The 25,627-nt window shown below is 42.2% G+C and overlaps 1 protein-coding gene across 2 annotated transcripts; it reads right to left on the minus strand.

The window, feature by feature from the left end:
• Positions 1-1,974: 1,974 nt before the first annotated feature.
• On the minus strand, positions 1,975-25,410 carry LOC124117499 (trafficking regulator of GLUT4 1-like). Of its 2 annotated transcripts, none has more exons than XM_046479427.2 (4): positions 25,260-25,410; positions 8,080-8,300; positions 3,639-3,764; positions 1,975-3,426 (listed from the first exon to the last, which is right to left on the minus strand). In XM_046479427.2, exons 1-4 carry the CDS (start codon positions 25,267-25,269, stop codon positions 3,256-3,258), a joined length of 528 nt encoding a protein of 175 aa, XP_046335383.1. In that variant the 5' UTR covers positions 25,270-25,410; the 3' UTR covers positions 1,975-3,255. The 2 variants fall into 2 exon arrangements, with proteins under 2 accessions (XP_046335383.1, XP_046335382.1); XM_046479426.2 differs by lacking the exon at positions 25,260-25,410 and adding an exon at positions 22,747-22,924.
• Between the last annotated feature and the right edge of the window lie 217 nt (positions 25,411-25,627).

Genomic DNA, 25,627 nt, shown 5'->3' on the forward strand with positions numbered 1-25,627 from the left:
GAAAGGGGTGTCCCGTTTCTGATGCCTTCAATAACGGGGGATAGTCTGGATATGAAGTTTACAGAGGAAGAGGTGTCCCGTTTCTGATGCCTTCAATAACGGGGGATAGTCGGGATATGAAGTTTACAGAGGAAGAGGTGTCCCGTTTCTGATGCCTTCAATAACGGGGGATAGTCGGGATATGAAGTTTACAGAGGAAGAGGTGTCCTAATTCTGATGCTTTCAATAACGGGGGATAGTCGGGATATGAAGTTTACAGAGGAAGGGGTGTCCTAATTCTGATGCCTTCAATAACGGGGGATAGCCCGGATATGAAGTTAACAGAGAAAGAGGTGTCCTAATTCTGATGCCTTCAATAACGGGGGATAGCCCGGATATGAAGTTTACAGAGGAAGAAATGTCCTGATTCTCATGCCTTCAATAACGGGGGATAGCCCGGATATGACGTTTACTGAGGAAGAAGTGTCCTAATTCTGATGCCTTCAATAACGGGGCATAACCCTGATATGAAGTGAACAGAGGAAGAGGTGTCCTGATTCTGATGCCTTCAATAACGGGGGATAGCCCAGATATGAAGTTTACAGAGGAAGAAGTGTCCTAATTCTGATGCCTTCAATAACGGGGGATAGCCCGGATATGAGTTTAAAGAGGAAGGGGTGTCCTAATTCTGATGCCTTCAATAACGGGGGATAGTCTTGAAATGAAGTTTACTTAGAAAGGGGTGTCCTGATTCTGATGCCTTCAATAACGGGGGATAGCCCGGATATGAGTTTAAAGAGGAAGGGGTGTCCTAATTCTGATGCCTTCAATAACGGGGGATAGTCTTGAAATGAAGTTTACATAGAAAGGGGTGTCCTGATTCTGATGCCTTCAATAACGGGGGATAGCCCGGATATGAGTTTAAAGAGGAAGGGGTGTCCTAATTCTGATGCCTTTAATAACGGGGGATAGTCTGGATATGAAGTTTACATAGGAAGGGGTGTCCTGATTCTGATGCCTTCAATAACGGGGGATAGCCCGGATATGAGTTTAAAGAGGAAGGGGTGTCCCAATTCTGATGCCTTCAATAACGGGGGATAGTCTTGAAATGAAGTTTACATAGAAAGGGGTGTCCTGATTCTGATGCCTTCAATAACGGGGGATAGCCCGGATATGAGTTTAAAGAGGAAGGGGTGTCCTAATTCTGATGCCTTCAATAACGGGGGATAGTCTTGAAATGAAGTTTACATAGAAAGGGGTGTCCTGATTCTGATGCCTTCAATAACGGGGGATAGCCCGGATATGAGTTTAAAGAGGAAGGGGTGTCCTAATTCTGATGCTTTCAATAACGGGGGATAGTCTGGATATGAAGTTTACAGAGGAAGAGGTGTCCCGTTTCTGATGCTTTAAATAATGGTTGGTGATCCAGATATGAAATTTACAGAGGAAGAGGTGTCCTATTCTAATGTTTTCAGTAACGTGCGATGTATCAAATCCGGCGTTTCAAGCGGTGTGGTGATTCCGAGATTTATGGTTTCCAAGTGTCCGTGGTATACTGATTTCAGGGGCGTGAGAAATATAGATTCTGATATTTACAGTGGCGTACAGAATCCATTACGTGAGACGTTGGAATGCACCGTGTACATGAAGTATGGGGTGTTTAGGGCTTCAAGGCACTGACATTTGACATGAGGTGATATCTGGATTAAGCGGTGTCCGGAATGTGCGTTTACGAAGTGTAAGGTTTAAAAACTATAGTCCATATCTGGATTAAGAGGTGTCCGGAATGTACGTTTTACGAAGCATAAGGTTAGCAGAATATAGTCTTTTTATGGAGTAAGAGGTGTCCGAAAGTAAAAGTTGGTTCTTTCCAAAGTGTTAGGTTTCCAGTATACTGAGTGTCCACGCTACACAGTTCCATGGTGACACCAATAAAACCACACCTAATATGACTCCGTTAATACAGCTCAGAATTAAACACAACAAATATCATCATTTTGTGTAGAAAACAGTTTAATTACTTTGAACAATAAATGTATGAAAACAATTAACAAAGAAAGATCCAAACGGTAGGTAAAAACACTAATCAAGAAAATATGCGAGTCAGATCTGAGCTATTAAAAATCTCTTGGTTGCTCAATGTCCAGTATTTACAAAAGTACTGTTTAATTCTTTTCCTTAAAAAAATGAGCTTTGCTCATAAAATATGAGCTATTACAGCAGCATACAGAACATATATATACACGTTTACCCTTATGACAAATTTTATAACACTAAAATCAACGGCAGCCATGTTATTTCTGATAACAAAGCCTGTTGTTAGAGGGTACCTATGAGTACGAATACAAACCGCAACATTGTCACGCTAAGGTATAAAAGAAACGACAAAAGACACAAAGAATAATCACTATTATGCATATAATTTGTCATCACACATATTTTATGAAATGATAACATAATTTCAGAAACACGACAGCTGCACTGTTTAATATTTGCATTGCTTTATTTTCATCACAAGGCACATTCTTGATCAAAGATGGCTCGTTCTCTTTTCCCGCAGACAAATCTTGAAACCAGTTTAAGTCTTGACATTGATAACAAATGCCGCCATCTTGTAAGGCAAATACATTGATAACAAATGCCGCCATCTTGTAAGGCAAATACATTGATAACAAATGCCGCCATCTTGTAGGGCAAATCATATCCCGGCTAGTGATAATTTCCTAATCACCCAAATTAAGTTATGACGAGGCCTATGTAGAGATTACAAACATATTGAATACAGTAAAAATTGAATTCTATTTATGTGAATTTCAAATGTAAAGAATTTGCAAATGTTCGTCAAATATGAAAACAATCAGATCGTTTGTGAATCTCACTAAATCGGCCATCTCCGTAATGACTGTCAACGAAAGATGGAGTAAACTGATGCTGATTTATCATGGATACGGTTGTTATGGAGACGTGATTGACAAAAAGAGCACGCTTGTGAAGAAACGTCACCCGTGTCGGTCTGTTTCCAGAGATGCCAGGAACTGATTTAATGTGGTATTTCATGAAAGTCCCCTTGTCCAAGGGCAGATAACTTTTCTCGGTACCCTAAAGTTACCCCCCTTGGATATAATACTTCCCAGTGATGGTCCGAATGAAAGTTTGTCATAATTTGGTAGCCAGTCTGGACTCTTCAGTCAAATCCAGTCGAGTTAAGTATACTAAAGATAATTCAGGTTTGTATTTACAGTTTATTGAGAGTAGCGTTGTGGTCCGCTTCAGATGTTATCCGTAGTAATAGGTAGAAGTGTACGTAGACACCAATACAACACGGAGAATGATTGCCACGACGACGATAATAATGCCGATTACTATGGCAGCAATGGCGATATTCCTGGCTGTTCGCCCTTGATTCTCGGCTGACACAAAGTCACCGGCAGAGGACGAGTTTCGGGACTGAAATTGATAAAAAAAAGGCATATTATAACATTTAAACATATAAAAAAATGTAAAAACATAGAATAAAATATTTTAAAAGAATATATGAAATAAATTAAAAACATAAGTCATAATAACAACAACAACAACAATAATAATTAAAAAAATTACTTTTGCGGCGTAAAACAATATTGAATCACTATGACCTACACACACTCTGGAGTACTTACGTTGTTGGCGTACATGAGGGCGCATATAGCCATTGGCCAGCAGAAGAAGCAGGACACGATGGAGAGGATCAGGTAGTCTGGGGGTCGAACTCCTGTCTGGACAATCATGGCCTGTGGTTGGGCGACCTGGATAGCATCATCATCATCATTATCATCATCATCATCAACAACATCATCATCATCATCATCATTATCATTGACTTTTCGCATACTCTGAACAGTCGGCGCCAGAAAGCACCCAACGACCTGGATAGCATCATCATCATCATTGACTTTTCGCATACTCTGAACAGTCGGCGCCAGAAAGCACCCAACGACACAATTCATGATAAACCACCCTTTGAACCCCCGGCGGGACAAACAACCTACAGGACAAATCACAGAAAACCCCACGTGATAACCCTCTGAACACCCAACGGGACAGACTACAAACAGGACAAAGTACAGAAAACACCAAATGACAACCCTCGAAAACACCTCGGGACAGAATACCAAAAGGACAAAGTACAGAAAACACCAAATGACAACCCTCGAAAACACCTCGGGACAGAATACCTACAGGGCAAATAACAGAAAAACCCATATGACAACCCTCGAAAACACCTCGGGACAGAATACCTACAGGGCAAATAACAGAAAAACCCATATGACAACCCTCGAAAACACCTCGGGACAGAATACCTACAGGGCAAATAACAGAAAAACCCATATGACAACCCTCGAAAACACCTCGGGACAGAATACCTACAGGGCAAATAACAGAAAAACCCATATGACAACCCTCGAAAACACCTCGGGACAGAATACCTACAGGGCAAATAACAGAAAAACCCATATGACAACCCTCGAAAACACCTCGGGACAGAATACCTACAGGGCAAATAACAGAAAAACCCATATGACAACCCTCGAAGACACCTCGGGACAGAATACCTACAGGGCAAATAACAGAAAAACCCATATGACAACCCTCGAAAACACCTCGGGACAGAATACCTACAGGGCAAATAACAGAAAAACCCATATGACAACCCTCGAAGACACCTCGGGACAGAATACCTACAGGGCAAATAACAGAAAAACCCATATGACAACCCTCGAAATCACCTCGGGACAGAATACCTACAGGGCAAATAACAGAAAAACCCATTTATCAACCCTCTGAACACCCAACGAGGCAGTCTACATACAGGACAAACTACAGAAACGCCAATATGACAACCCTTTGAAAACACCTCGGGACAGATTACCTACAGCACAAATAACAGAAAACCCCACATTACAATCCTCTTAATTATAAAATACAACAAAACTTACTCAAGATTGCCCACAAGATGGCCCACGGACAGTTCAAAGGTCAACCTACAGAACGTGTCACATGGTACTTCTAGGGACGACCCAGGGGGCAATTCAAAGATCAACCTACATAAAATGTCACATGGTACTTCTAGGGACGACCCAGGGGGCAATTCAAAGATCAACCTATAGAAAATGTCACACGGTAATTCTAGGGACGACCCACGGGGCAATTCAAAGATCAACCTACAGAACGTGTCACATGGTAATTCTTGGGCGACCAGCGGGGCAATATAAGGAACAAGACAGGGTGCACAGCAAACAACAAGAAACACCAGAACACGTACTCATTCACTGCACACACTACCAAACACACCGAACCACACTACAAACCACCCTAAATCTTAATACTGCACTTACTCTAGAATCAATCCTAAATCCACAAAATAAATTAGAAAAATTCAAAAAGTTAGGCATATACTTAATTAAAACTAATTAGTCGCATTTAAACCCCAAATAAACTAATAAAACCAAAATCACATAAACTAACAAACCACCCACCACACACAGCTCCCTTAGTTCGCCCCCTACCCACTCTTGGCATTCATTACAAATCTCAAAATTACTATATAAGCAACCCTTAAACCCCCCTCCGGGGTTGCACCACCACTTCCTTTCCCCCCTTTCGGAAACACATTAAATGGCCTGGCGGGCCCGTGTGCGATATACGCCTGCAATTGGAAAGCGCACGTAAAATCTCCAAAATAAGTAAGTAAGCACCCTATAGAACAATCAAAGGGACAACCAACGGTCGATTACTACAAAGTGTCTAACGCTATCTGACACAGCCCTGTACTAAGTGTCAGTGTTTTTCTTAAGTGCAACAGTTGGATATGAACTAAATCATACAAATGGCACCGAATCAATGACACCGGCTGCTGAAATCTTTACAAACTGAATATTGATTTGAAACACCTGGTATACACTATTAATACTTTCACTCAAGTGTTCGCCCGTCCACATTCACATCACGCATACACGGAAGGTTCCGAAGCAAAGTTGTTAATTATTTTAAGGAAGTAATTTATATATTGATAAATCATATCTAAATAGTTCGAACAATTCGTCCTCACATTTGCGTTAATATCACATTTATTCATCTTCTGAGAGAGCGATTTATAACGTGAAGCCGAATATGAACTGGCCTTATAACAAAGAGCTTGACATTATGACAATAACCAACGCTCTTGTTGACTAGGTGGATGAACAAACAGTGAGTCATGCTGTTGCTGGCGTGGCACTTGAAAGGACGGGGCTAGCTCCAGTATTGCCACGACAATCGGTCAGTTTACAGAGTTGGCGCACTATCGGGAAATTGATAGGCATTCAGCTGGTAGAAGGCAGAAATCAATTCCACATATGCTTAGATGTCTAATTTCGAAACATCCGGCCAGCTCTTAAATAAGTACACAAATTAGGAGGTGTTTACAACTCAAATGTCGAATGCCAAGCATCATTTTCAAGGTCACGTTGGACTTCATTCGATTTAGTTTAGTTGTGAAAACATGGACACTATCGTTTAATTAATGGTCATGTTAATGATAATAAACAAAAGGATATTTTTATGAATGTGTAATGGTCTATATTCATTCACAATCTAAGATTTTGATAAAAAAACAAAATGATGCATAAGGGTTAAGCTATTTCATAATGGTTTTAAAATGTTATTTAAAATTATTTTAATTATATGTTTACTATACCATAGAATGAAGACTATATATTTATCAAGACTGGTGAAATAGATCTTAGTCATGGCTGCATTCAGAAAATTAAAACAAATTCTCTCATGTTGCCTTCATGCAGTGTGTGATTTACTCTGTAAACGGCGCTGACTGGAGTGAGTGAGTGAGTGAGTGAGTGAGTGAGTGTGTTGGGTTTAACAGTATTCCAGTTATATCACGGCGTGTCAGCTTAATGTGGTCTCAGACGTTTACCACTTCGGTGAAACCCACGAGCACGGGTATGGTGCTGACAAACCTAGATACATAATCGGGGCGAACCGGGATTCGAACCCACAATCATAGGTTTCTGGCGTGTCCAAGGGACGCAACTCTGCACAGCGAATAGTGGCACCTGTCTAGACTGGGCCACCCGTGCCCCCGCCATGACAGGAACATCACAGTCATCAACAAGGGTAATGATTCCATTAAACATGGAAGTCACGAGAACTATAACCTTTTGTCACCTTATCAAGAGGAAATATTCATTTGTTTGATTTTAGTCGACAATAGCTAGGGAAGTGTGGCCTCGATCCCCAATCTGATAAAGTTATTTCCTTTCATGTCATGTTTTATTTATAGGCGCGGTGGGGTAGTCCGTAGTTAAAGCGTTCGCTCGTCACACCGAAGACCCGTGTTGATTCCCCTCATGGGTACAATGTGTGAAGCCCATTTGTAGGATCCCCCGCCGTGAAATTGCTGGAATATTGTTAGAAGCGTCGTAAAACCATACACACTCATATCTATGACCATTGGGCCTATGTTAATATTTATATATGTATGGGGATGACGAGCACCGCTCCTTATTCTAACGTTAACTTGCTATTATAGTCGACTGAATTGTTACAAACGGGGTAGAATAGGTCTTCAGCAACCCATGCCTGCCGTAACTATACTTGTCGATAGAGGCAACTAAGGGGATCAGGTGGTCAGACTCGCTGACTTATTTGATGCATGTCATCGTATCCCGATTGCGCGGATCAATGCTCATGATGTCAATCACTGGATTGTCTGGTCCAGACTCTATTATTTACAGACCACCGTCATGTAGCAGGAATATTGCTGATTGCGGCGTTAAACAACAGACAAACAGACTCAAATATGTTGCTTTTTCCAACTTCAAAATGACCTATAGAATGCTGTATTCGAATTCTATAAAATATATTTGAATTTGCTGCAGACAATATAATATCATATTCGAACATGTTAAAGGCGATATAATATTATATTCGACTTCGTTAACACTGATAAGATACTACATTCGACTTAGTTACATCCAATGTAATGCTATATTCGACTGACGGCAAAATATATAATGCTATATTCGACTTCGATACATCCGAAGTTGCCTGTCTGTGTCAACTTACCACCACGTTGACGTTATCTGACGTGGCGTAGCCGTATCCTGGCTGGCCGGGCTGGCCATATCCGGGTTGAGGTTGTCCATATCCGGGCTGGGGTTGTCCATATCCGGGCTGGGGTTGTCCATATCCGGGCTGGGGTTGTCCATATCCGGGCTGGGGTTGGCCATACCCGGGCTGGGGTTGTCCATATCCGGGTGGGGGCTGTTCAGGGTATCCTGTCTTTTCTGAAACGATAATGTATGCAATAATGATATTTCTCTTGTATGAGTTTGCGAGTATGGTTTTACATAGCGTTAACATATTTGGGAACGGCGGCGGCCCGGCTGTCTAGGCCGGCGTAAGTCACTGTGCAGAGTTGCGCCCCTTAGGTGTGTCAGAAACCTATGACCGAAGATTCGAGCTGATTTTATTTCTAGGTTGGTCAGCACTAAACCAATACTCGTGGGTTTCACCAAATTGGTAAACGTCTAAGACCTGTATCATTTGTTTGGTTTTCCTCCAGCACGAAGCTCACACACCACGATATAATTGAAAGAGGCATAAAGGGGGCACTCAAGGCCAGCTTCAACCGTCTTAGGGTGCTAAGCTCCAGGATTTTTCGAATGTTTCCGCAAAATTTAAAGTATCAACCTTCTGTTCAGTTACCATTCTTGGTTACAGATATGGATCTATGAATTACAATTCCAAATAGAGTATATCTAATATATATATATATGATAAGATAATTAGACATAAAGCAAGAGAATCTCTCTCCTAACAGCACTTGGTTTAACCCACCCTAGCTACAACATGGGGGCGTGTTGATTGCTTTAACCCATCCTAGCTACAACATGGGGGCGTGTTGATTGCTTTAACCCACCCTAGCTACAACATGGGGGCGTGTTGATTGCTTTAACCCACCCTAGCTACAACATGGGGGCGTGTTGATTGCCCCTCGACTGACATTTAGTCCCAGAAATAAAATCTTATTAATTAAAATATATCTACAAAATAAAAAAGACATAATCAAAACGGATCCCAGAACAAGCCTAATTTCAGAGCTGAGACGATCTAGACTTGCCACATCATTCTAGGCTTGAGTTGGACTCATTTTTAATTTATGCTCAGGAGCCAGGGAGACAGGCTAGATTGGCCTTTGCATGGCTCCATTCAGGACTCCCGCTGAGCACAGCAGGGTGGCACTCCTATTTGGTACTGCAGCTAAATAAATTACTCACTGCTGGCACACAATGCACACCTAATCATGCACACAATGCACACCATGCACACCTAATCATGCACACCATGCACACCTAATCATGCACACCTAATCATGCACACCATGCACACCTAATCATGCACACAATGCACACCATGCACACCTCACCATGCACACAATGCACACCTAATCATGCACACCTAATCATGCACACAATACACACCATGCACACCTAACCATGCACACAATGCACACCTAATCATGCACACAATGCACACCTAATCATGCACACCATGCACACCTAATCATGCACACAATGCACACCTAATCATGCACACCATGCACACCTAATCGTGCACACAATACACACCTAATCATGCACACAATGCACACCTAATCATGCACACCACGCACACCTAATCAGTAAAGGAGTATTTGGTTGGGGCAATATAAATATTTTTCTCAGAGGATAATCATTGCCAAGGCATGCCTCTGTAAATATGCAATAAACAACAACTTGAAACGTATTATTAGATACATTCATTTCAGATTACAAGAGAGGTGAAAAAACCTCGCAGTTAGCGAGCAGATGTATCTTTCCAATATATTATTTAGCAAAACATATCACTTGGTACAATATCACAATATTTAGAGAATAATAAACTACGTATCTATATTATCAAATTAAATCTGATAAATCCTGTATGATTCTATAGATATAAAGACCGCCTCCGTGGTCTAGTGGTAGAGCGTCCGCCCGGAGAGCGGAAGGTCCGGGGTTCGATCCCCTGCCGCATCATACCAAAAGACGTTAAAAGATGGCACTTGTTGTTACCCTGTCTGGCGCTCGGCATTAAAGGGCTAAAACAAGGACTGGTCGGCTCGGAGTCAGTATACTGTGTCTGAGTCGGGTATTCATGTTAAACTGCGGCATGATATCTCAGTGAGCTAGCACAATAAATCGGCATCAGTCCGGACTAGTACAAGCGGCCACACACACACATACATGTGCATGCACGTCGCTATATAAGTGCAATAATCTTGGGCGCGACGTTAAACCCAATTTCACCTCACCTCACCTATAGATATAAAATGCCTAATAAACAATCTGGTATCACTGTTGGTGGTTGTTTTGTAAATAGCTGTCACTCCGAGACAAACAACAGCACAGGGCGGTCAGTGGATGACGTAACTCCGTCAACCTAAGACATAGTTCAAGCGTCGCCCCTACAATACGTGAGCATCTGCTGTCCCCTTCTGACCTCATGGGTTCGAGATTCGCCCCTTTAAACCAAACTCACTGACTCATGAACAATGTTCCAGCTGTATAGCGGGGAAGGACACCAAGAACAGGCACCACACATCGTACCCACTGATATTAGTCCTGCACCATGACCGTGGAATATATTTATTGTATGAGAATTAAATATATCTAGAAATGCCTAAAAAAGCAAGTCTAGCCAGCTCAAGCTAGCTCTATCCCACCTGAAATCATCATAGGCAATTTTTATTTTTTTTAGAGTCAAGAAGGATATTGTGTAATATAAAGTTTTAGAGACTAAATGTTAGTCTACCACTGATATCTAAGGGAATCGGGGCGGTCAGGTAGCCTAGTGGTTAAAGCTTTCGCTCGTCACGCCGAAGACCCGAGTTCGATTCCCGACATGGGTACAATGTGTGAAGCCCATTTCTGGTGTCCCCCGCCGTGATATTGCTAAAAGCGGCGTAAAACCATACTCACTCACTCACTCACTCACTCACTCTAAGGGAATCTAAACAGGACCGTCGTTGCGGCGAAGGTTAAGCACCAGAGACCCAGTCTGCATAGCCTATCCTACAGTCCCCAACCATATTTCAATCCCTTTCTCCTAGTCCCTACTGTCATGCTGTAGCTCCAGATGAAGCAAGTCTAGACTTGGCAAAGGATCCTACCTCACTGGAGCTCCTTTTCAAAATAAATGAAGTTGTTTGTTTCGATCAAAATCATATGTTTTCAGAGACTAAGCTTTGGGACACAGTGTATCCTATCATATGTGGTTTATACATTATCTACTAAAGTCCTATTGCTATTATTCCACTGACTTATAATGTCTGTATGGAAACCATCTTGCCTATTTTAGAATCATTATCAAACGACGACCAGTGAACATACCTTTTACGTGTAGTCATGTGATTATATTTGTTGCGTTAAAGATAATGTCTTTGGTATTCATATCAGCGCCAGTAATCTGTTAAAGTGGTGTATGGCCAATGACGCATACACAAGTAACATGTCAATGGCTTAGGGTTGCTCCAGTAGCCCTTGACGGAACAGAAAAATGTTTCGTTACGTGGGCAAGGACGTCAATTCATGTCGTTAAATGGCACACGACAATACCCGTGCGCAAACACAGACGAAATACATGACACTCGTGGATATTGTGTTTCCAACAGATCGGCCTGATGATAGCATTTGCACAATGGGTGCTTTGTCCAATACAAATTCTGCCAGCCACATCGTTTAAGTAATCACAAACTGAAAATTGAAAAAAATGGTGGATATACAAAAACACCCCATTGGAACAACGTCTCTGTGAAACATGTGATGTCTCAGAAGATGAACAACATTACGCACGGTCTTGTATAAAATACAACCAAGAAAGAGAATCACAAATAATCCTCAATCATGAAAAAGAATTTGGTACACTCTGTTAAAAGGAACAGTTCTTAATAATTTTACCAACAGTTATCCAGAAACAACTTCCAAGATCTGTTATCATATCACCAATTACAAATTCCTTGTATGTACAACATTCCCATAGTTTTGCTAAATTCTCATATTGTTTCCATATCATTATAATACACTTGTTTTGAAATAAAATTGTTATAATGTACCTCCTTTGTATGTTGAATGTACCTGTGTTTTTTAATTGTCATTTATTGTGCATGTATTTTGTAGTTTGTGATAGTGTAATATTGCCACTGTCTCTTCATGGAATGTTCCGCAATACATATCTCATCTAAAACATATTTGTTGTATGATAGTTTCTTACAGTTGTGTACGGGGGCAAGGTCGCCGAAGTCGCTGTAATTCGCTATGCAGAGTTGTGTCCCTTGGGCACGCCAGAAACCTATGACAGTGTGTTGAATCCCGGTTCGCCCCGATTTTGTTGTCAGCACAAATCCCGTGCTCGTTGGTTTCACCAAAGTGGTGAACGTCTAAGACCTACATCACTTCGGGGTTTCCTCCCACATAAAGCTGACACGGACTACTATTCACCGGCGTTAAACCCAACTCCCTCACTCACTCTTGTGTACGGTTCCGTTTGGTTAAACTGGGTTTGTGTTGTGATTGCTTCCAGATTAGATTTGAAGTATGTTTGGAAGAATATTACTATGTTAAACCCAAACATCGTGAAGATATCATGCAACCGTATTATCTTTCAGGAAAATAATTGCAAACTACAGATCAACCTGTTGATTTCCTATGTATCCAGGAACAAAGAACATATGCGGGTGTATAATCAGTAAAAAATCTGTTTAAAAAACTGTCAAAGCATTAAACCATGCAGAACCGGAAACCGCCGCATGAAACGGTATGAATCATACATTACATACAGTGAACTACTTGAAACAATACTGTGCTCAACTATGCCCAGCAAGGGTCATACATGTGATTAAGAAGACAACTAATTACAAATTTCTCATATCAAACCCGTTGTTTTACATGTGTTGTTTATTGAACAAAGTCATACTTTATAGAAGCCTATTAGCCTTCGTGTTGAACAAAAAGTTGAAAGATTGAACGCGTGACAGGCTTGACCTAAATTCCTCCCTGGAACCTTTCTCGATGGCTGCCTGAATAACATACAATACATTGCAAAGGTTGTTGCAATAGAGCTTGAAAAAGGTACGATGTCCCGCATTGCAACGTCAGTGCAAGATAAAGCTCAATACTTCCCCTATGGCTAAAGGAGGTAATCGCCCAATGCGCAATAGTTTATTCTTACCAAATTTAGACCGGTAAAAACAAAAAGAACAAATGTCATGGGTTATCTGCAGTACGAAACGTGACTAAGTATCGAATAGCAAGACGATTTTGAAGTATCTCTTATCGCAGGAAAGAAATTATTTGTTTTAAGTTTAAAGGACCTCGCATCAGCTGGGATCAAGGAAAGCGAACTGGGAGGGGGAGTTGCCACCAACAAAATAGTGACAGGACACTTTCCAATGTCACCATTCACTGTGCTATATACAAACGTCCGCCCGGCGATATCTCGCGCCCAGGGATGACGTTGCTATCAAATTCGATGAGTCACTATCATATGTATTTGGGGGGGGGGGGGGGGTGTGTGTGTGTGTGTGTGTGTGTGTGTGTGTGTGTGTGTGTGTGTGTGTGTGTGTGTGTTTGGGGGGGGGGGGGGTTGGGTTGGGTGGGGGGGGTGGATTGGGGGATGGGGGATGGGGGGGGGGGGGGGGGGGGGGGGTGCAATTCTAAACACAATTCTGCATCACGGGCTTTCTTCCAAAATGACGGCGGTCTGTAGATAATCGAGCATCGATGGGATTGTTGACGTGCATCAACCAAGTCAGTGAGCCTGACTACCGGATCCCGTTAGTCGCCTTTTACGACAAGCATAGTCGCCTTTTACGGCAAGCATGGGTTGCTGAAGACCTATTCTACCCCTGATCTTCATGGGTCTTAAGTACAATGAAACAGCCCTGGTTAGCAAACTCCCCGATAAATAATTTTTTTTATCTCTGTGCACGTTTTATACGGGATCAAGACTCATAGACTTCCACTGAGAAACATTGGTGCACTTTGCGTAGATCGATGCTCATTATATCAATTACTGGATTGTCTGGTCCAGAATCGATTATTTACAGACCGCCGTCATAAAGCTGGAATATTTCTGAGTGCGGCGTTCAACAACAAACAAACGAGGACAACCAGTCGACTTGCACAAATCCCTCAGGCAATAAGTATTAGTTTAAATAATAATTTCTTGATTATATATTATAAATAATGAGAACAATATACCTCCATGAGAAACCAGTGCCCCTATCTAGACTTGCCTATTATAAGGATAGGATCATTATACACCCATGGGCTTTTCATTCAGTACAGCCTTAGAGCAAGGCTAGACAAACAGCTCATGTTAAGTTAACGTGCAGTGTATAGATCTATTGCAAAACGAGTTCGTAAGAAAAGCCAAATAATCTATATGCATAACCTACATGTGGGTTCAAAATCAAGTGCCGAGCGTTACGACCTACTACTCTTTGATGTCGTACTGACGTGTTGTTATTCCAAATCCGGGCACTTTCCCCAAGGTCATACACTCAAGTTCACACTTATACAGCTGTGACTCAGTGCCACTGGTCTTGCACAAGTCTCTGAGACAATAATAATTAGATAAGTCATAATTTCTAGACTATATAAATAATAAGAACAGGTTGTTCCGATGAAAAAATTGGCGTCGGCTTATCTAGACTTGCCTGTTATAAGGATAGAATTACCACACATCCATGGACGTATCTTTCAGTACAGCCTTGGAGCAAGGCTACATTGCAACCGGCTGGTGTGTTAGTGAATGGCATGTCCTCGCTATAAGGCGTTGCCTGGCTACTGCGTATTATTGATGGAGACGTATTAATTAAGCATTAACCTGCACCGTTCTACAAAAATAACCTAGGTGAAATGGGGTTGAACGCTGCGTTCAAGGTTATTGCACTTATATATGTGTTTGGCTGCTTGTACTGATCCGGACTTATGTCGGTTATACAGTACTTGCCCATTATGATGCCACGCCATGATAGTCACGGCGCTTTGATGTATGTGGATCGGGGCTAATACATCGTCTACTTCAATTGCGACACGGTCTACTTCAATTGCGACATCGTCCGCTCAATACACCACGAAATCTGCATTGTGTGTATGTATTTTGCTGAACTCATGATATACATACGTTTTATTTACCAAAAATTTTTTTTCTCCGAATCTGCCTCTTCATAAACGAATTAAAGGCCGTGGGATCGGTCGGTGCACATCGTACAATACCGCGGCTGTTCTTTCATTAGCAGCCCGAGAGATTGCGCAAATAAACTCGATGACCCGGATGAGAGCCGTCTTGCCAAACCCACCAGTGACACATTACCCATCACTGGCGCGATGCCAAAACATTTATTCAAACTGTGACGTTATTCCCAGGTGTGGCAACAAACATTATGGTTCTTTTTAATAGCACCCTTCATATGATGAAATGATTGTTATGATGGAGATGCTGTGCGTGCAATTCTGTGGTCACGAACTGTAACAACATTTTGCTTGTTCTCGTTCATTCCAATAAAATTGGACCATGAAGACGGCCGAAGGATGTGTCATTAATCTATTATTCTTCTATTTTCTTTGATCGATCAGCTTTTTTTTCGTCCGAATAGCAGATTTTACTGACTTTGCAACATATTGGTCAAAAGACAACATCGACGTGACAAGACGTTTCACTGAAGTTCTTCATCTCATTCCAATTGAAAACGACCTCCTTCGTGGTCTAGTGGTAGAGCGGAAGGTCCGGGGTTTGATCCCCGGCCGCGTCATACCAAAAGACGTTAAAAGATGGTACTTGTTGGTACCCTGTCTGGGCTAAAGGTCTAAAACAAGGACTGGTTGGCTCGGAGTCAGTATACTGTGTCTGAGTGGGGTATTCATGTTAAACTGCGGCATGGTATCTCAGTGTGCTAGCACTATAAATCGGCATCAGTCCGGACTAGTACAAGCAGCCACACAAACACACACATGTACATACACGTCGCTATATAAGTGCAATAATCTTGGGCGCGACGTTAAACCCCATTTCACCTCACCTCACCTCCAATTGAAAACATCGGCCAAATCTCCAAAGGTCCTATCTTTGCTTGGTTTGCCAATAGCCTGGTCATCAATAACAATGCATGTTGTGTCATCAGTTGCTTGTAGCTCTTTAACAACATGTGATACAAGCAAATGTGATAATGCAGCTTTGTTGTACAAAGTAGGCCATCTGTTGTTGCCAGGGAAGGTGGGGTCTGGGACAGCTCATGTGTTAGAAGATGTGGTACGTTTACAGTAGGCGGCAATCAGCAACCTTCTGAAAATATTTCTTCCCTGCTTAAAGGTATTGGTTATTGGTTTGAGTTGACTTCTTTGATAGCTGCAAGGTGTACAGTTTGGAACATGTACTGTTGGACATATTTTGTGGTATTTGGTCATGAATACTCTTTGTAGCAATATCAGCCAATCGATTGTCAATGAACGCCGACAAAAGCTTGTCTCCTCGATTCATATCAGTTGATGATGTAATATCTCCCATAGATCAATCTGCAGCAACACCAAATCTACTATCAACACATGAAGAGGCAGATACACGAATAATGATCGATATTATGGATGACTCCTGCAATGTATATGACCGTATTGTCATTCACAGTTAGTACTGCTGACACGTCATAAGCATCGGTTTTCTGCACAGATATGGATGAGTGCAGGTACTGCAAAGGGCCCTCTATTCATACCATTTGATGCTGTACATCACTCCAGATGTTGGAGCTGCTCTACCAACATTCCGTGTAGTCACAGGTTGGGACACAACAAGCTAGTTTAGTGGTCATGGCAAGAAGTCGATCTTGAACAAATTCATCACACAACCAGATTTGTTGCAACCAACAGCAGAAACTGGTGCCTTTGACACGAAAAAGGCAGAATCATTTGTCATTAAAGTGTACAATCCAGCATCTACTGCAACTAGCATTATTACACTAAGAGATGACATGTTCCACAGAGTTGTAGACCTAGAGAAACTCCCACCCTCACAAGATGCACTAACACAACATCTACTCAGATGTCAGCACCAGTGCATCATGTGGTGTTCTGCACACAAAGGAAAGGCTGACATTCGACCCGCAGAAGAGTATATGTGGACGTCTACTGAGTATCTCAATGACCCAGGAACGAATGCTAGAACTGTGTCTAGAATTGCTCACCTGTAAATGCACAATAAGCAGATGCTCCTGATCCAGGTGTAGCTGCGCCAAGAACAACATGGGATATGTTCCCTTGGATGCAAGTGTGCCTAAACAGAAACAACTTACCTACCTCTCCAGAAGAGTTGGACTCTGACGGTGACTAGAGGTGACATTATTTCACAGCCCTCGACTCAGTGATGTAATTTTTATATACTTCATAATACTACAAGTATTCACATGGTTCTTTCTCACTCAAATGATAAACTAGTAAAATGCTCGGAAAAAAGTGCAGTATATCTACAATTTTGAGTGAAACTATGTCCATTTTAATTGAAATCTGACTTTGGGGGTGTGTTGGTGTCGCTTGGGAAATTATATAGCTTTCAATATATCATTTGTTAGGCTTTCATATGATATGTTACATGACCATGTTGAAGAGCAATATTAGATCTTGATTTTGAAAACAGGTCAAAATGGCAGCCATCTTGAAATTCAAGCCTATAACATGTATTATAAGGATAGAGTGAGTGAGTATGGTTTTACGCCGCTTTTAGCAATATTCCAGCAATATCACGGCGGGGGACACCTGAAATGGGCTTCACACATTGTACCCGTGTCGGGAATCGAAACTGGGTCTTCGACGTGACGAGCGAACGCTTTAACCTCTAGGCGACCCGACCGCCCCTATAAGGTTAGACATATCGGACGTATTATTGAGTAGAGACTTGTTTATAGTTATTAACAATTTTGCAGAACAGTGCAACAAGGTTCCTGTCGGGGAAGTAATCTGCGATTAGTATCAATACACTACAGTGGTTTTGCACCTCAATCAATGTACTCGACCTTGGCCCCTCACATTTGCAGATTATAACGCTAAATTGACATATGAAAGGCTGACATCGGTTATTTTGCCTAAGTGGACTGAAATGTCAGACATGCTGCTCCTAGCGCATGGACCTTGGTGGGTTGCCATTTTACACAGCTGGGCTGCAATTAGTAACTATAACTACGACTGCACTACCAAGCATACCAACAATACATTCCTATATAAATGCCCCTTAAGCATGATAATGGTCTGTATCGGTACTTGTTGAAGGGCGTTGGGATAGCCTAGTGGTTAAAGACTTCGCGCGTCACGCCGAAGATCCCTCGTTTGATTCCTCGACTTCCGTACAATGTGTTTAGCCCATTCCTGGTGTCCCCCGCCGTGATACTGCTAGAATACTGCTGGGGGCGGCGTAAAACCATACTCACTCACTCACACAATGAGTTTTTTGTTTTTTCTTGTTTAACGCCACACTCAGCAATATTCCAGCTATATGACGGCGGTGTGTAAGTAATAGAGTCTGGGCCAGACAATCCAGTGATGGATATCATGAGCATCGATCTACGCAATTGGGATACGATGACATGCATCAACTAAGTCAGTGAGCTTGACCACCCGATCCCGTTAGTCGCCTTTTACGGCAAGTATGGGTTGCTGAAGACCAATTCTAACCCGGGTCTTCACGGGTCACACTCTCAATACGGTAATCATGGTATGTCCATGGTAGGCAAAATATGCTGAAATGCAGGGTTGTGTCAGTTTAAACACCGCCTTCCACGTAGCTGATACGCTATAGGAATCTCATAAAGATCGTTTACTTCCATTCTATTAATAATGGCCGGTTCCGCCGGTTTGGAATCAATATCATGTATAATGAGTTTGGGTGAGTGAGTGAGTATGGTTTTACGCCGCTTTTAGCAATAATATAGCAATATCACGGCGGGGGACACCAGAAATGGGCTTCACACATTGTACCCATGTCGGGATTCGAACCCGGGTCTTCGGCGTGACGAGCTAACGCCGTAACCACTAGGCTACCCGACCGCCCCATAATGTGTTTGAGTGCTGTGGCATGCTGTCTCAGGGGGCTAGCGAAACCGACATTAAAAACATTAGTCCGGTCTCGAACACGTCGTGAGATAAGTTTCCTTCAATTAATAGCCATTTGGCATTGCTCTTATAGTGAAGACATCAGGAAAGTTGACTTCAATGAAGAGCCATTTGACATTGCTCTTATAGTGGAGACATCAGGCGAGTTGCCTTCAATGAGGAGCCATTTGACATTGCTCTTATGGTGGAGACATCAGATAAGTTGCCTTCAATGAGGAGCCATTTGACATTGCTCGTATAGTGGAGACATCAGGCGAGTTGCCTTCAATGAGGAGCCATTTGACATTGCTCTTATAGTGGAGTCATCAGGCAAGCTGCCGATAGTGGGAAGCCATTAGACATTGCTCTTATAGTGGAGACATCAGGCGAGCTGCCGATAGTGGGAAGCCATTAGACATTGCTCTTATAGTGGAGCCATCAGGCAAGCTGCCGATAGTGGGAAGCCATTAGACATTGCTCTTATAGTGGAGACATCAGGCGAGTTGCCGATAGTGGGAAGCCATTAGACATTGCTCTTATAGTGGAGCCATCAGGCAAGCTGCCGATAGTGGGAAGTCATTAGACATTGCTCTTATAGTGGAGACATCAGGCGAGTTGCCGATAGTGGGAAGTCATTAGACATTGCTCTTATAGTGGAGCCATCAGGCAAGCTGCCGATAGTGGGAAGCCATTAGACATTGCTCTTATAGTGGAGTCATCAGGCAAGCTGCCGATAGTGGGAAGTCATTAGACATTGCTCTTATAGTGGAGCCATCAGGCAAGCTGCCGATAGTGGGAAGTCATTAGACATTGCTCTTATAGTGGAGCCATCAGGCAAGCTGCCGATAGTGGGAAGCCATTAGACATTGCTCTTATAGTGGAGACATCAGGCAAGCTGCCGATAGTGGGAAGCCATTAGACATTGCTCTTATAGTGGAGCCATCAGGCAAGTTGCCTTCAGTTCGGAGCCATTAGACATTGCTCTTATAGTGGAGACATCAGATACGTTGCCTTCAGTGGGAAGCCATTAGACATTGCTCTTATAGTGGAGACATCAGATACGTTGCCTTCAGTGGGAAGCCATTAGACATTGCTCTTATAGTGGAGACATCAGGCGAGCTGCCGACAGTGGGAAGCCATTAGACATTGCTCTTATAGTCGAGCCATCAAGAGTTGAATGTTCTTGAAGAAGCATACATTATTTACCCACAAAAGATCCACCATGGTCGCATCCATATGATATGGAAAGTATAACAAGTGTGTTTCTGTTTTGTTTTTTTATGCAAACAAATGACAAATCACAAGAAACAATAACTAAACAAGCGTATAGTCAACGAAGTCATCTATATCCCCCGCCCATTTTAACACGTTATGGTCCCAAACCAGGTAACTGACCCAACATTTCTCTTAGCCCATGTCAAAAAAGCTGCAATGGAAATTCTAAAAAAACACATTTCTTAAACTCCTTAATATCAAATGGCACCAGTTCAGTATGTGCTTTATATATAGACATGCAATGTTTGGCAAGGAAATATTTAACAGTTTATTTGTTTTACTCCATAAGTGAACCCACCCTATATTAAAACTTAAATCCAACTTGTTGCCATGGAAACGTAAAAAATAAAAATTTATAAAATTCCTTAATAGGAAAAGGCACCAGTTCAGTATGTGCCTGGTAGACATGCAAAGTTTGGTAAGAAAGTATTTAACGGATTTTGAGTTACGCTCCAGAAATGAACACCACCCTTATATAACCTAAGTCCAAATTGTTCCTAAATAGCAAAAGGCACAACTTCAGTATGTGACTGATAGATTTGCCAAGTTTCGATCAAATACACTGAATTGTTTTCGAGTTCTGCCACGGAAAAGGAAATGATTACGGACAGACGGACGGACGGACGGACAGACTGGCTGATCGCTGTATCCCCTCGCATTATATGCGAGCCTGACTAAGGCGACTAACGGGATCGGGTGGTCAGGCTCGCTGACTTGGTTGATACATGTCATTGTATCCCAATTGCGTGGATCGATGTTCATGTTCACTGGATTGTCTGGTCCAGACTCTATTATTTACAGACCGCCGTCATATAGCTGGAATATTGCTTAGTGCGGCGTTAAACAACAAACAAACAATAACGCTAAAAGCGCTACGTGACTCCAGAAAGAATAATTATACCAGCCAGAAATGAACTGGTCGTGACCTGGCTGTTTCTTAACCCGACAGACACTAAGCTGTTGCCACAATCTCCAGCTGCATGCATGAGCGCGTCCAAACAACGTCCCGCGAGAAATGTTTCTACCGCTTTTCCTTCCCAGAATGACCAGGTCAATGGTCCCTACACCAAACTTAAAAATAGCTGGCGTCAGCTTCAGTCTCCAAGAAGTTGAGAATGAGACAAGGGCATTCTTAATGTATTCAAAACGTACGTTACTTTTAACATTCCTGACATGATGTGATCTTCAACAAGAGATCACTGGAAACTAGCCGTGACCTCGACAATACACACCGCTCCCTTTAGCCGTATCCTGTTTACAGCACAGGTGGGTCCAATCTTAGATCTCATACCATTCGCTGCGGGCAAACCTGTTTCGGTGTGCTCAAGCGAAGAGCTTTACGTCAGCCTGACGAACTGTATGCTGGGTAGGACATTTGTATTGTCACCACGTCACGGCAAATGAACAGTGGTGAAGCATACAGCTTGTTAACATTTAGTGTTTCGGAAAATGTCAATATTGAAGCCATGACATTTACATTTAATAACATAACTGAATAAATAACAATAGTATCGCCAAGCATATTGACGTTTTTTTAAATGGAATTAAGTGTTGTTTGTAAAATTATTGAATTTGAATTATTTTCAGTTATGATTTAATATCCTTGACATACATGTTTGCAAAGTTCAGTTCATTTAATTTAAAACGGGATTACTGTGTACCTAACATAATGGAAGTGACTACTAGTTGACACAGCGGGATAAACTATATATTCAATATTTGTACAATTGTTACTGGCTAGTTATATATCTATATAAAACCCGGGGGAAGCACACACGCAATTATATTCAAACACTCTATAAAACATTTGCCCGAGGACACATAAAAAAACAAAAACAGAAAATAACAGATGCTATGTTTGTCCGATGAATTCCGCACTGTCTCCCTATAACGCTATGCTGCCAGCCCACAGGCAGCTGGCGGCAGTCTCTCCCCAGAGCTTGAAACAATGAGATAAAACGCGACCTAGATAGCAGGCAATGGCGGTTCCAGGAGGGGGATTCTCGGGGGTATATAACTCATATTTGTGATTTTTTGGATGGGCTTATGTGTGCCCCAAACCCCACCCCCTCTCCCTAACCAAAAACTCCCCCCAAAAAACAACAACAACACACACACACACTGGAGTTGCAAGTGGCCAAAGTTGAACCCCCCGTTTTAAAATATCCTGGATCTTCCCCTGGTAATCAGCAAGGATGGAATTCCAAACTACCTTAACAACTTATTACTACAAAAACTAATCCAGCCATTGGTACAATATTGTTCCAGTCCATTTTCAAACCAAACGGATTTGATCACTTACCAGAGCTCATGTTTTGCGAGTATATCCGAGGCGTAGTGAGATGGAATGTAGGGTCCCTGAAACCGATGGCTCCTGAGAGTGAGGCCTGCTATGAATACAGATATAGGCCAGCCTTGCTATTTACGTTGTACTGGCGTGGTCGTTTACGTCTATCGACGTGCGGGCTGCATTGCGCAAGGCCTGCCTTAAGCTCCGCCTTCGAATTCACTATGCAGTTTCTCTGTCCGGTACTCCTGACACTGTTCTAGGCACACCTCTAACTATTAGGTTATCGTGGGAAGGTCATGTAGAGGAGTTCAACGCAAGGGCATGTTGTGAAATATCAAACGGTCCATCCCGCAGGTATATTTGTGAAAGCGATAGAAATTTTCCGCGTGTCATACAGGAATGTCTTTATGATTAAAGGGAAATACGTTGATGTCGAAACTTCATTTGTTCATATTTGATTGCATGATTTAAGTTGGAATATGTTTCATAATTCGAGGACCAGATGTTTTGATTATATAGATATTTGAAAATTTCCCTCTCCCTGCTTCGCCTAAAATAATTTCTTTCCTGTATTAACTTAGATGAATGTTTACCATACTCTCTTTCGCTCTCTCCCTCCCTCTGGGTCTGTGTGCGTAGTATCTCAGCCCCCCCCCCCCTTCTCTCTCTCTCTGTATGGTCTCCCCCTCTCCCCCCCCCCCCCCCTCTCTCAAGAAGACCATACATTTGCATTTTACATAATCTGTATCTTAATAATAACAATGATAATAATAATAATAATAATAATAATAATAATAGTAGTAGTAGTAGTAGTGGTGGTGGAATAGTTGTTGTTTTTTGTTGTTAATAAATAACAATAATGTAAAAAACAATAAAGATAACAATGAATAAGCTATATGTATATAGCTCCCTTTCCAGGCTGCTCACATAGTGAGACGTGTCACAGATATATCTCGGCTGCCATCCAGACACACGTATCTGTCACTTCATACAGACACACGTATCTGTCACGTAATGCAGACACACGTATCTGTCACTTCATACAGACACACGTATCTGTCACTTCATACAGACACACGTATCTGTCACGTAATGCAGACACACGTATCTGTCACGTAATGCAGACACACGTATCTGTCACTTCATACAGACACACGTATCTGTCACGTAATGCAGACACACGTATCTGTCACTTCATACAGACACACGTATCTGTCACGTAATGCAGACACACGTATCTGTCACTTCATACAGGCAAACGTATCTGTCAATTAATGCAGATACACGTATCTGTCACGTAATGCAGACACACGTATCTGTCACTTCATCCAGACACACGTATCTGTCACTTCATCCAGACACACGTATCTGTCACTTCATACAGACACACGTATCTGTCACTTCATACAGACACACATATCTGTCACGTAACGCAGACACACGTATCTGTCACTTCATACAGACACACGTATCTGTCACTTCATCCAGACACACGTATCTGTCACTTCATCCAGACACACGTATCTGTCACTTCAAACTTGCACACGTATCTGTCACGTCATACAGACACACGTATCTGTCACGTCATACAGACACACGTATCTCTGTCACTTCATACAGGCACACGTATCTCTGTCACTTCATCCAGACACACGTATCTGTCACTTCATACAGACACACGTATCTGTCACTTCATCCAGACACACGTATCTGTCACTTCATACAGACACAAGTATCTGTCACTTCAAACTGGCACACGTATCTGTCACGTCATACAGACACACGTATCTGTCACGTCATACAGACACACGTATCTGTCACTTCATACAGGCACACGTATCTGTCACTTCATACAGGCACACGTATCTCTGTCACTTCATCCAGACACACGTATCTGTCACTTCATACAGACACACGTATCTCTGTCACTTCATACAGACACACGTATCTGTCAATTCATACAGGCACACGTATCTGTCACGTAATGCAGACACACGTATTTGTCACGTAATGCAGACACACTTATCTGTCACTTCATACAGACACACGTATCTGTCACTTCATACAGACACACGTATCTGTCACTTCATACAGGCACACGTATCTGTCACGTAATGCAGACACACGTATCTGTCACTTCATCTAGACACACGTATCTGTCACTTCATACAGACACACGTATCTGTCACTTCATACAGACACACGTATCTCTGTCACTTCATACAGACACACGTATCTGTCACTTCATACAGGCACACGTATCTGTCACGTAATGCAGACACACGTATCTGTCACTTCATTCAGACACACGTATCTCTGTCACTTCAATCTGGCACACGTATCTGTCACGTCGTACAGACCCGTATCTTTCACGTCGTACCAGACATACGTATCTGTCACGTCATAAAGACACACGTATCTGTCACTTCATCCAGACACACGTATCTGTCACGTAATGCAGACACACGTATCTGTTACAATGTTGTTCCAGTCCATATTCAAACCCAACGGATTTGATCACTTACCAGTGCTCATGTTTTGCGAGTATATCCGAGGCGCTGTGAAATGGAATGTAGGGTCCCTGAAACCGATGGCCTGCTATGAATACAGATATAGGCCAGCCTTGCTATTTACGTTGTACTGGCATGGTCGTTTACGTCTATCGACGTGCGGGCTGCATTGCGCAAGGCCTGCCTTAAGCTCCGCCTTCGAATTCACTGTGCATGTTGTGAAATATCAAACGGTCCATCCCGCAGGTATATTTCGTGGAAGCGATAGAAGTACTTTTCCGCGTGTCATACAGGAATGTGTTTATGATTAAAGGGAAATACGTTGATGTCGAAACTTTGTTCATATTTGAATGCATGATTTAAGTTGGAATATGTTTCATAAT

The sequence above is a fragment of the Haliotis rufescens genome, unplaced genomic scaffold, assembly GCF_023055435.1.
Source record: "Haliotis rufescens isolate VD_foot unplaced genomic scaffold, xgHalRufe1.0.p SCAF_7, whole genome shotgun sequence".
NCBI lineage: Eukaryota > Metazoa > Mollusca > Gastropoda > Lepetellida > Haliotidae > Haliotis > Haliotis rufescens.